Source organism: Ochotona curzoniae, unplaced genomic scaffold, assembly GCF_017591425.1.
Source record: "Ochotona curzoniae isolate NIBS_2020 unplaced genomic scaffold, NIBS_Ocur_1.0 scaffold_3223, whole genome shotgun sequence".
In the NCBI taxonomy this organism is placed as follows: domain Eukaryota; kingdom Metazoa; phylum Chordata; class Mammalia; order Lagomorpha; family Ochotonidae; genus Ochotona; species Ochotona curzoniae.
Window position 1 is genome coordinate 2,178,746 of NW_024467108.1, and position 13,663 is coordinate 2,192,408.

General features: G+C 43.2%; 1 protein-coding gene across 2 annotated transcripts in view; it reads left to right on the top strand.

Annotated features, from left to right (window-relative positions):
* Positions 1–13,663, top strand: part of RNF121 (ring finger protein 121) — a 70,184-nt gene that overhangs the window by 11,342 nt on the left and 45,179 nt on the right. Inside the window, exons 2-3 of one of the 2 annotated variants that reach the window (XM_040964254.1) lie at positions 10,887–10,924; positions 11,828–11,969. In XM_040964254.1, coding sequence (XP_040820188.1) covers positions 10,887–10,924; positions 11,828–11,969 — 180 coding nt within the window. Of the gene's footprint in view, positions 1–10,886; positions 10,925–11,827; positions 11,970–13,663 lie in introns of those variants that run through there. The other variant, XM_040964255.1, reaches the window with a different exon arrangement.

A 13,663-nucleotide genomic window follows, 5' to 3' on the forward strand; every position in this document is an offset into this window, starting at 1 on the left:
TCCAATTATTCACTCCCCAAGTGACCGCAACAGCTGATGCTATGCTGATCCGAAGCCAGGATCCAGGAACTTCTTCCAGGTCTCCTACAGGGGTGCAGGATCTCAAAGCTTTGGGCTGTCCTCGACTGCTTTCCCAGGCCACAAGCAGGGAGCTGGATGGGAAATGGGGCCGCAGGGATTAGAACCGGTGCCCATATGGGATCCCGGGCGCATTCAAGGCGAGGACTTTAGCCGCTAGGCCACGCTGCCTATTTTTATTTTTTATGGAAAATCAGATATAAAGAGAGGAGGAGAGACAGAGAGGAAGATGTTTTCATCGGTTGATTCACTCCCAGATCGAGTGCAATGGCCAGAAATGAACCGATCCGAAGCCAGGAACTCTTCCGGGTCTCCCATGCAGATGCAGGGTCCCAAGGCTTTGGGCCGTTCTTGATTGTTCTCCCAGGCCACAAGCAGGGAGCTGGATGGGAAGTGGGGCTGCCAGAATGAAAACCAGTGCCCATATGGGATCCTAGTATGTACGAGATGAGGATTTTAGCTACTAGGCTACCGTCCTGGGCCCCTCTTATTTTTTCTCTAAGATTTGATTGGTTCAGTAGCTAAAATTCTAACTTTGCACACACTGGGATCCCATGTGGGCACTGGTTCATGTTCTAATTGCTTCACTTCCCTTCCAGCTGCCTGCTTGTGGCCTGGGGCAGCAGTAGAGTATGGCCCAAAGCCTGCAGACTCTGCACACACGGGAGACCTTGAGGAGGCTCCTGGCTCCTGGCTTCGGATTTGTTCACCTCCAGCCATTGCAGGTGTTTGTGGAGTGAACCCCAGCAGGCTGAAGATCTTTATTTCTGTGTCCTTCTCTCTGTAAATCTGGCTTTCAAGTAAAAAAAAAAATTCTGAAAGAATTTACTTATTTGAAAGTCTGGGTTACACATAGAGGAAGAGAGATGGAGAAATCTTCCATCTGTTGTTTCATTTCCCCAAATAGCCACGTTGGCTGCAGCTGGGCTGGTCCCAAGCTAGGAGATAGCAGCATCTTCTGAGTCTTCCATGTAATTGCAGGGACCCAAGCATGTGGGCCATCTCCTTGTGACTTCCCAGGCACTTGACCAGAGAGCAGACTGATGCTTTACTTGTCCTGCCCCTGTGCCATCCCCTGAACTTGAATCTTAACCTGGAGATCATCCACCCCTGTTAAACACTTGCGTAAACTTATGACATAGCCTGTATAAACTTTCTGGTGGAAGAGAATTTATTATTATTCCATGGTCAGCATATTCTTTGTTTAAATTCCTTTGTTGCACTATTGTTCAGATTGGGCTAGAATTCTTACTTCTGTTGGTTTCTACTATTTAGCCTTTGCTATTCCCTTGCTCAGATTCTGCTGCTTTGCATCTCCTTCAAAGGCGCAGCACTACCAGAGGTGCCCCAGGAACTGTGGGCTCAGAACACAGGAGGCTGCTTGCCTTCTAAGGAGTAAGTTTTCAAGCCAATCTAAGGAATCCATCTGGTATCATTTCTTGTCTCTGCAGTGCTTCTTTGTTTTCCTTTCTTGTAGACATTTGTTATCTCTGCTCCTCAGAGGAAAATTTGTAGATAAATATAAATTCTTTAGTTCCCACTAAATTGAGGACTCCCCACGAGGCTGTAGGTCAAAGCCATGGGGCTTTTGGTGCTGCACGGCTGAAGGGGAACAGCATAAGCCCAGGCAGAGGTGTTTTTTTTTTTTTTTTTTTTTTTTTTTTTGTTCTTTTTATCTTCTTTTTCCCTTCCCACTGGGGATTTATCAGTAACTGGATGCATTCTGTTGCTTGGAAGCTTCAGGTGACATTTCCCTCCTCCTCCTCCTCGACTAACTTCTGAGCTTGTTGCTTAGTGCCAGGCAAAGTGTTTTTTCTCTGCGCTAAGGATAGTAGCTAACTTCATAGATGATTTTTTAAAAGACTTATTGTTTGAAAAGAGGGCAGATAGATCTTCCATCCACTGGTTCACTCCTCAAATGGCTGCACTAGCCAGGGCTGAGCCAGGCTGAAGTCAGGAGCTTCAGCTGAGACTTTCACCTGGGGCGGGGGTCCAGGCACTTGGTCCATTTTCCACTGCTTTCCCAGGTGCATTAGCAAGGAGCTGCGTTGGAGAGGAGCGGATAGGACTTGAATCCATGTCCACTTGGCCCCAACAGCCAGTGTGCTATGTACTGTGCTCAGTATTTAGATGCATTAGCTCTTTTAATTCTACTCTGGGGCAATTATTATCTTCATTTTTCTGAGAACAACTGGAGAGTAATTTACTCAGAGCTGAACAGCTTGTCACTGGAGCTGGGATTTTAAGCAGGCAGTGTAACTCCATGAGCTCTATTGCTGGTGTACATTTGAACAGTCACTCTTTTTGAAATTTGCAAGTTTATTGCGCATTTAATTATGCTTGATACTTTATTTGATCTTGGGGATTTTTTTTATTAATTACATTGCATTATGTGACACAGTGTCATAGGCTCTGGGATTACCCCAACCCCTTCCCATACCCTCCCCCCATGGTGGATTCCTCCACCTTGCTGCAGTGTTAGAGTTTAAATTCAATCAAGATGCTTTCATTGCAAGCATATGCCAAGCATAGAGTCCAGCATCTTATTGTCCAGATACATTCAATGGTTTCTTGGGGAGACCATCTCTGGTCTGAAGGTGGAGCTGGCAGAAGATCATCCCGATCGATTAAAAGCCACAACACAGCATCACAACAATTTATAACATTATGGAATTAATTGACATAGTATTGAGTAACCAATATGTTAAAAAATGCAAGTTTTTAACCACATCCTGTGACTACTTCATTGACATTTCAATTTTAGTTTATGTACAACCAGCTTCTATACACCTTAAAATGGCTATAGGGTACTATTCAGCTGTCTTGTGTCTATTTTCATTTTAGTGTTTAGCAGTTTATAGTGTTGAAGCATAATTTTGCTGAACTTGGCAGTTTTTAGGATAGTCTAAACTGGCTTCTTATAACTCGCACAAGGCATATGTCAATAGTTGAGGTGCAGAACAGTTTTAGGAGGGGTGTGCAGAGAAATCTTCAATACCTTAGTGAGGAGTAACTAATCTTTGTGTCCTACCTAGTAAGGTATGTGTGCATCGAAGTTGATTGTTTCCTATCTGCTTCTAGGCTTTTCTTGTTGTTCTCTGTCTATTGCAGTTTTGTTTGTTTGTTTTTTTGGTGTTGGGGGGGGTGGTTCTGGAGTGACCCTGATGGTCATTACAAGAGAGGGTGGGGATCCAAAGTTGGGACCAGAGAAAGCTCCTCTCCCTAGTCCCAAAGGAAGTTTACTGTTCTTCTGTTTCTAAATGGACCGCTTAGGGCTCCTAGCTGTTGTTCCGATGACCTTAGATCCTGAGATGAAGGATTTGGGCTTCTTCCATCCCATGTGGTAGACCAAATGGGGGTAGATGACCTCAGAGTTCTCGACCTCTGAAGGTACTCCAATTCTCCGTGGTCTCCTTGGCAGTTGGGATGTAGTCCTTGGTGCCCGTACTGATAGCCCTTGGTGAGGTTCCGGGAGTCTTCAGGGTTGGGATACAAGCCTCCTCCTGTCCCTCTGCTCCACTCTGGGGTCCCCAGTCTTGGGGATTTATAAATGGTTAAAGAGACTGTGTGCTCTTAAATTTGTAGTCAGGGTGCACGATTGGAGTGATGGAAAAGATACTACTTGGGGTGTCTGGCTTTGAGTCCTGGCTACACCTGTAATTCCAGCTTCCTGGAATATGTGCACCCTGGGAGACATCTGGTTATGGCACAGGTAGTTGGATGCCTGCTCTTCATCACATGACCTCAATTGGGATCCTGGTTCTTGGCCTTGTCCCCACCCCAGCCGTGGCTGTTGTGGGCATTTGGGGCATAAATCAGTGAATATGAGCATTTTTTTTCTCTCCTAGCAAATTTCTTCCAATTTGCCATGTAGGTGCAGCAGCCCAAGGACTTGGCCCATATTCTGTTGCTTTCCCAGGCACATTAGGGGGGAGCTGGATCAGAATGTGGAGTAAGAGCTGAATGTGCAGAGGTGGGATGGGCCCAGCATGAGGTTGACTTTAAATGGCAACCTGGGGAATTTTGATTTACTAATCCATTTGGTAATTTTTGGTCCTTTTTTGTTGTTGTTTTATATATATATATATATATATTTTGATCCTTTTTTTCTTAGAATATCAAAGTTAAAGTCAAAATTTTAAGTTTATTTAAAGGTGAAAAATCACAGGTACCTGTCATGTTTGGTGGTGGAGAGGATCAGGAAGGAAAGGTGGGAGAGAGGGAAATGTTTGCCCTCCATTCAATGTCTGCAGGAAGAGAGAGGGCGTCCCTCTGCATTGGCCTTGTGTGGTTGACTGGTTTCATGAAAAGGCACATGAGTAGGCAGCAAAGTGGAGCAGCTGGGACTTGAACCAGAGTCCAAATGGGACGCATCGTAAGCAACAGTTTTACCTGCCACAGCGCAGTATTGGTCCCAAATAAACCTTTAAAGCAAAAATAAACTAAACAAGAGCAAGGACCTTGGTTGTCTGTTCATTGTCAAATTATTGGAGTCTGGAAAAATATCTGACATACAAAAGTTACAGATATTTCTTAAGTGATGAAGATGGTCCGGCTTGATACCTAGTGGCTACATCCTCACCTCATATCTGTAGGTCTTCTGGTGCCCCTAGATGTGCACTACCACTTTTCCTTGTCAAAGACTCAGTCCTAACTATATGCTGTTTGGGCTTGCAAAGTGTTTTACTGTGGTTATTAGGTTTTTCTTTTCTGTTGTTTTTATTTTTTCCTTCTTTTTTTTTTTTTTTTTTACTGTGGTTATTAGTGACCAAATAGTAGTGTTTCTCTTAGAAGGAAATGTCATTATTTAGTTTAGCAGCTACAAAGATGGAGTTCCATGTCTCTGTTGTGATCTAGGTGCCAACCTGTCTGTCTCTTTCCTTCTGGATCAAGTCTTAAGTTCTTAAAAAAAAAAAAAAAAGCTGTTTCTTGCGGAACTGATTTGCCATACAGTGCTGTGGTTGAACACAGCTTGTTATTCTGTCACTTGCTTGGTCTTCCTGATGAGGGAGTAGAGGGAGGGGGCACCAGTTTTCTGAACGTTGGGGCATTTGATAGCTGATAATGAATTAAGCCACAGCAGGGATGGGGTTATAGAGGAGTAGCTTCTTGGCCTTGAAGAGTAGAGATGGTGTTTGACTGAATAGTAGTGGCAGTATCTGGAAAGGTAAATTTTGTTGGTTTAAGATGCCTTTCCTGTTTCCTGTGGGGTCTGCAGCATCGCTACTGCTTGTTCAGGATAGAACGACTATGTTATGTTCTCTAGAGACAAAATCAGTAGGATATATGGAAGAGAATTTACCAGGGTAATTGGCCATGTAGTTATTGCAGCTGACAAGTTCTATACAGGTCACTTGCAGTCTGGAGACCCTGGGATACTAGCAGTGACACTGAATCCAAGTCCAAAAACCTCAGTACCAAGATCGTCACTCTGAGTTGGAGGCAGAAAGTGTTGGTGCTAGCAGAGCATCCTCTGTCGAGCCTGCAGCCAAGGCCAGCGGTTGATACCCACGGCTCTCAGAGCCAGAGTCTAAGTTGCCATCTGTATTTACTCTCTGCTCCTCAATGGTTTGGTGATGCCTGCCTGTGTTGAGGCTGGGTCCTCTCATCTAGTTCACTCAGACTCACATGCTAGCCTTGTTTGGAAACAACCTTGCAGACACAGCAAAAATAATGCTTTTCCAGATTTCTAGGTATTTCTTACTGCAGTGACGTAAAACTAGAAAAGCAAAACTCTTAGCACTATTCAGTGTTCATCTGACTGCACATTTACTATTCATTTACTGCGCATATGAGTGTGCCATAATATGTGCTAGTCTTTTTTTTTTCTTTTTTTTTGGAAATGCGGATATACAGAGAGGAGGAGAGAGAGAGAGGAAGAACTTCTGTCAAATGATTCACTCCCCAAGTGACCACAAGGGCCAGTGCTGAGCCGATTCAAAGCCAGAAGCCAGGAGCTCTTCCTGGTCTCCCATGCAGGTGCGAGGTCCCAAGGCATTGGGCCGTCCTCAACTGCTTTCGCAGGCCACAAGCAGGGAGCTGGATGGGAAGCAGGGCCGCCAGAATTAGAACCAGCGGCGATATGGGATCTTGGCACAGGCAAGGCGAGGACTTTAACCATTAGACTATCACGCTGGGCCCCGTGCTAGCCTTTTAAAATACAAAAATGGAAAATATTTAAATAATCTTTTATATTTATTAGGATGGGTCCATGGGAGAAAAGTCATATGTTGATAAAGAATTTATATGCAAAATGTATAAAGAGCTTACATGTCAACAATAAAAGGTCAAACAGACCAATTTAAAAAACGGATAAAGTTGAATAAACTTACAAAGAAAACCCCCTAAAGTAGTACATGGGATGATATTCAACATCGTTAGACATCAGATAAATGAAATCAAGACCACAATGATTGCTTCATTCCCCCTAGGGTGCTATATTTAAAAAGATGGAGAGGATGACAGATGTTGGCAAGCACAAGGAGAGATCAAAACCTTCATACCCTGATAGAACTGTAAAATAAGGAAGCCAGTATGGAAGAGTTCCTAAGAAGATTAAACATAGTTATATGACTTAGTAGTTTCCTAAGTGTATACTCAAGAGAAATTAAAATGTCCACAAAAGACTACATACAGATGTTTGCAGCAGCAGTATTCATAATAATAAAAGAGCCAACTGGTGAGTAGACAAATGAAATATTTATGTAACAATATATTATTTAGTAAGAAAAATAGACTGCTGACATGATTTAACATGGATGAACCTTGAAAAATGTGTTAAGTGAAAGAAGACAGTCACCATACCACATGTATGAGTTCATTTGAATGAACAGTCTAGAGCCCAGCGTGGTATCTTAGTACCTAAAGTCCTCGCTTTGCATCTGTTGGGATCCCATATGGGCACTGGTTCTAATCCCGGCAACCCCACTTTCCATCTAGCTCCCTATTGTGGCCTGGGAAAGCAGTCGAGGATGGCTCAAAGCCTTGGAACCCTGCACCTGCATGGGAGACCAGAAAGAGCTCCTGGCTCCTGGCTATGGATCGGCTCAGCTCTGGCCATTGTGGTCACTTCTGGAGGGAATCATTGCACAGAAGATCTTCCTTTCTGTATATATGACGTTCCAATAAAAATAAAATAAATCTTAAAACATTAAAAAGTTTTAATGTGCTAAAATAACCTCGATTAAAAGAATAACATCAATAAAGCATTCCCATCCAGCTCCCTGTTTGTAGAAGAAGTACATTCATTTTTTTATTTGTTTTGTTTTTATTTTTCATTATTTATTTATTTTTAGAAGGACATTCAGAATCTTCACTATTGTGGGAGACAATAGGAAATTGAATCTTCCTGAAGGAACCAATTGATAAGGAGATGAATGAGCAGGATACATCCTGGTTCACAGGTCTAGATAAAGAACCTGCTAGAGGAACTAGCTGTGTTTTGGGGAGCTGTACCTTGCTGTTGAGTTGTCTCAAGCCCCTCCTCCCTGGAGGCCTACGTGACAGCCTGCCTTTAAAAGTCTGATGCTGTTAGTAAACTTCGGCTTTCGACCATCAGTCAGAGTCCACGTGTGCTATTATCGGCTCTGTGCACCAAGTCCATTGCTGCTGGACAACGACACCTATTGTGGCCTGGGAAAGCAGTAGAGGATGGCCCAAATCCTTGGGACCCTGCACCCACGTGGGAGACCTGGAAGAAGCTCCTGGCTCCTAGCTTTGGGTTGGCTCAGCTCTCGCCATTGCTCCAGGCCCAAAAATAGATAAATCTTAAAAAAGAAAAAAAAAATCCTTGGCTTCATTACTCCACCTGAGAGGAGATGTAACAGACTTTAAGCTCCTTGAGAGTGAAAGATTGCTGTATCCTCAGTCTGGAGGTTAGCATCCTGTTATTTAGTAACTTAATGATTTGAGCAGATATAGGAATAAATGTAGAGTGCTTTATAAAGAGGCGATATTTGAGCTACAAATTAAAGGACTAATAGAAGTGAGTTAGTGAAGATGAGGAAAGAACACAGCAATAGCCCAAAAGTGCTAGCACATGGGAAAGAAAGGCATGTTCAATTGCTAGTTGGGTCAGTGTGATTGGAGCATAACCCATTAGGGTGGAGAGGGGTGAGATAAAGAAGCTGTTTAAGCAGATTAGGAAGTACCTTGTGTGTTGTACTAAGGAGCTTGGACTTTAGCCCATAGGCAATAGGAAGAAATGTTTGTCAGAGTAAAAAGATCATGATACAGGCAGATATGTGCTAAAGATCTCTGTGGCTGCTTATATGTGCTAAGCCTATTCTGTCAAGATTAGAGTCAGGTGGAATACTTTTGTTGGAGGCCATGGTAATAGGTCGAGAGAAAGCAGGGGTTAAAACTGAACCCAGGCAGTGTGGCAGTGAACAGTTCAAGATTTTATGTTTGGGTAGGGGTGCTCATGGAAAAGCAGCAGCAGATGGTCCAGGTGCTTGGACCCCTGCACCCAAATGGGAGACCCAGAAGAAGTTCCTGACTCTTAGGTTCAGACCATCCCAGCTCTGGCCATGGAGGCCTTATGGGGAATGAGCCAGTACATGGAAGACTTCTCCCTGTGTCTCTCCTTCTCTTTCTGTAATTCTACCTTTCAAATAAAACTAAATTAAAAAGAAATTTTTTATGAACTATATTACTGTAACAATATGGAGGAATTCAATATGGGGGGAGGGTTTGGGGGAATCCCAGAGCCTATGAAACTGTATTATAAAATGAAGTTTAAAAAATTGCATCTATGAAATAAAAAATTTTTAATCAGCCTGTAGAGTTATTGAATTTTTTGGCAAGACCAGACCAAATGGTGCTCTGTGTTCCTTACCCCTGCTCAAAGGATTGGTTTGAGTGTGTTTGTGGCTTTCTATCCTCTTAGATCAGGGAACAATTTCAGCTCAATTCATTCTGGGAAAGTTATCAAATGACGTATGTACTGAGATTTGGAATGCTTCTTTGTGTCACAGGAAGAAGAGTTGAGCCCTGAGCTCAGACTTTACTATTATTCTAGAGCAGTGGTTTTTCAAGTAGATAATCTTTATTCCCCAGGGGACATATAATTAACAGTCTCTGTAGGCAATCTTGGTTGTTGCAACTGGGAGTATATTATTCGCAGTCCATGCTAAATCAAAGAATTAACCACGCCAGAGTGTCGGTAGTGCCAAGGTTGAAAAACACTTCTCCAAAAAGTTAAAACTTTTAACTAGAAGCAGAACTTTGAGGTTGGAAGGCTATACTTTTAGTTAACAGCAGAGCAGGGACTGAAACTCAGTTACCCTGGTTTGTCCTGCTTGTTACCACAGGCCATTTGTAATCAGCATTAAATAATATAATATTTTATCTTGTTTCATCTACTAATCCTGATTCATACTGTATTAGCCATACTCAATTATTTGTATATTATCAACTTTATTTCTTTATGTTGGGAGCATTCTCTGAAACGTAATTTTTTGTTTGTTTTTAATAGGCTTTTAATTTTTTTTTTTTATTTGAAAGGCACAGAGAAAGAAAGATCAGTTGTGTTGGTCTTCAGTTTACTGGCTGATTACACAGATGCTTTCAACAGCCAGGGCTGGGCCAGGGTTGGGCCAGGGCTGGGCCAGGGCTGGGCCAGGAGTGCACTTGAGCCATCGCTTGCTGCCCCATAGGCTGCACAAGAGCAGGAGCTGGACCTGGAGTAGGCACTCCTAATGGGATGTGGGCATCTTAATTCCTGTTTCAAGTGCTGAGCCTTTATGTAGCTCAGGGCTTTAACTGGACAGTATTTTAACATCTCTTCCAGGCACCCTCCTGTAATCTGTGACACCCATGTTTCATTAAAATCCACTTTATTTTTTCAGAGTAACTGTTTATCATATAATAGAAAAATTTTCTAAGACTGGCGTTGTGATGTACCTAGTTAAGCCACTTCTTATAATGCTGGCATCTCATGTGGGTACCACTTCAAGTCCTGACAGCTTCATTTCTGGTCTGGCTCGCTGCTAATGTGCCTAGGAAAGCAATGGAGGATGACTGAAAAGCTTGGCTCCATGTGAGAGCCCCGGAAAAAGCTCCTGGCTTTGGCCTCACCCAGCTCTGGCTGATGCATCCATCTAGGGATGGGGTGTGACCAAGCAGATGGAATACTTCTCTGTCTCTCCCTGCTATCCCTCTTAACTCTGCCTTTTAAATTAAAAAAAATCTTTCTTTTAAAAAGTAAATTGTCTGTTATAAGTATCTTGGTAGTTGGAACTCTTTCACTCTTCGGCCCTCATTTTCTTTTTTTTTTTTAAAGATTTATTTTTATTATTTTTTTATTGGAAAGGCGGATATACAGAGAGGAGAGACAGAGAGGAAGATCTTCCGTCCGATGATTCACTCCCCAAGTGAGCCGCAACGGGCCGATACTATGCCGATCCGAAGCCAGGAGCCTCTTCCGGGTCTCCCACGCGGGTGCAGGGTCCCAAAGCTTTGGGCCGTCCTCGACTGCTTTCCCAGGCCACAGGCAGGGAGCTGGATGGGAAGCGGGGCTGCCGGGATTAGAACCGGCGCCCATATGGGATCCCGGGCGTGCAAGGCGAGGACCTTAACCACTGCGCCACCGCGCCGGGCCCGGCCCTCATTTTCTAACACAGACATGTAGCACAAGTAAGGGTTTAGCGATGGGAAAGATCTATATGAAATGATGTGTTGAGAAAGACATTCTAAGACCTAAAACCTCCTTAATTCCTTGCAGATATTGATGAATATGTGAGCACTGTATATTTGGCAGGTATAGTTCTAGAACAGTAACAACTGTTTGTGGTGGTATCTTTCTACAGGTTGATATGTCAGACCTTTCCCCAGAGGAGCAATGGAGGTAAGTGTGGCAGGTGCATACATTGTGTACTGCAGCTACCAAAATACTCTGAATGACTGGGAAGAGGTTTATAGTAATTTGCTCTCTGTCTTAAGGGAGGTAATGGTTGCATGAAAAGCTGCTGTCCGATGTTTTGCTGAGGCCACTTGCTGGATTCTAAGCCCTCATGTGGGGGATCTTTGGCTGGATTGGGTCTAGAGGGCAAACAAGATTAATAGTCTTCACATTGTGCTGTACAGACAGTGGTTGAAGAATCTAGAATTGTTAGCTTGAAAGGGCACAAGAAAGTGGTGGTTGAAACGGGGTGTTTTGTTAATGTATTTTGATAAATCCTCGAAGGAGTGGCTTTGGGGAAGAGGAGTCCATTGTTTTTCCAGAGTGTAGGGGCCCAAGGACTTGATCCATCCTCCATTGCTTTCCCTTTCCTTAAGTAGGGAACTGGATGAGGATAGCCAGGACTTGAACTGGCACACAAATGGGATACTGATATTGCAGATAGAGAATTAGCTCGCAAAGCCACCATGCTGATCCTCATAAAACAAGATTTTAATAATGCAGTCAGCATACACTTGTTTAATGTGTCACTAAGAATCTGCAGTGTTATTACTATAATTGTCCTGGTGAGAAGTTAAAATTGTTGTGAAGTGGGCAATGATGCAGGCTTCTACTGGGACTTCTATGTAAGGGGGTGCAGGCAACAGAATTACCTGTAATCTGAATAGCTGAGCTTGGTTGCTGGGGCTCACGAAGTCTCATTTCTCTCCCCAGATGCTATTGCCTAGAACGTGTTGGCCACCAGTTGGCAAGACACAATATGGCAGTGAGGCCCAGGAGTGTGTTCTGAGCTGGGGACTGTCACTGCACCATCTCTGACCTGGTACACCCCATCTGTTTGGCTTTCAGGGTCGAGCATGCACGCATGCATGCCAAGCACCGCGGCCACGAAGCCATGCACGCAGAAATGGTACTCATCCTTATTGCCACCCTGGTGGTGGCCCAGCTGCTCCTGGTGCAGTGGAAACAGAGGCATCCACGATCTTATAATGTAAGCCACCTCCTGTCTCACTTTTTTTTTTTTTTTTTGGTTTGTCAGTCATCACAAGACCAAGAAAGATAATAGTGAACTTTATATATACTAGTGAATAGCATATAGTGTATGTTTTCATTTATGTCTAAGGGTCAAGTGATTCAGAGGGTGATAACAAGGCTAGGCCCTGAGACTGCTTTTCCAGTCAGAAAAGGTAGGTCCTCTCTTTGAAACATTGTGGGACATACTCATGAAGTGGATGCTCACTGGAATCATTCATTTGGAGGAAGGGAAGATCACTGGATTGGGAAAAAACAGCATGAAGTAGGATTTAGGTTCTACTAATTAAAAAAGTATGTAAAACATATACGTAAGAGGTAGAGGTCATTTTTTCTTATTAGTACTTGAAATATAAAATGTTTAATTCTGTTAAAAGAAATTATGAATTGTATTTAAAAATCCGTGATCCATTATCCTTTCATTGCTGTGCATAGAAAACTCTTCTTTGATATAAAAACACAAAAAAATTGATAGTAGTGGCAGATGTTATGGCTCTGTGGGTTAAGCTGACACACTGAAGCCCAGGATATCTGTGATGTAGGCCTCACTTTTCGGAGCCCAGCAGCAGGTGGTGGCTAAAGTATTAGCATCCCTGCTGGCCACAGGCTAGATCTGGATGGAGTTCCTGGCTCTAGCCTGGCTCTCTCTGGGCTGTTGCGGCTATTTAGGAGGTAGCTGCATAATTGATCAATCTCAGTCTCTTTCATCTTCCCTCCCTAAATCTTTTTAAAAATGAATATAATAAAGATATCCCATACATGTGATAACCAAGAGAGGTGGGGTGATGATGGCAGATAAAATAGACTTATAAATCAGAAAAGTTATAAGAAACAAAGAACATTGTTGATAAAAGTTCAGTACAGGAAAAAGATGTAACAGATATAAACTTGTGTACTGAGCACAGAACCCCAAAATATGTGAAGCAAAATCAGAATTAAAGGGAGAAATAGACAGTTTTATTATAATAGCTGGAAACTTCAATACCACACTTTTGGGCTTTTCTTTTAAATATTTATTTCAAAGGCAGAACTGGAAAGGGAGAGACAGGGAGAGAGTGAGATCTTCTGTCTACTCATTTACTCCCCCGATTGGCACAACCATCAGGACGGCTGCGCTAAGCTGAGGCCAAGAGCCAGGAGTTTGTTCCCAAATTTCCATGTTGACTGCAGGAACCCAAGCACTTGGGCCATCTTTGGCTACTTTTCCCAAGCCATTATCAAGTAGCTGGCCATTAACAGAAGTGGAGCAGCCAGGACATGAACTGGCACCCATATAGAATGCTGGAGTTAGAGGTGTCAGCTGTACTGGTTATACCACAGTGCCATTCCCAATATCCCACTTTTAGTAATGGATAGTGAGAATAACCAGACAGGAAGTCATTACATTAGTAGAGGAGGAAATGTTTAATCTAGCAGTTCAGACACCCATGTCCTATATTGGAGTGGCTAGCTTTGATTCTTAAATGTGACTCCTGACTCCAGCTTGGTGTGCCGAGCCTGGGAGATAGCAGTGATGGCTTAAGTGATGAGATTTCTGCCACATGTGTGGGATACCAGAATTGAGTTCCTGGTTGATGGCTGTAGCTTTGGCCCAGCCATGGCTTTTTCTGGCATTTGGAGAGTAAATCAAGAGGTGGGACCTCTCTGTCTCTG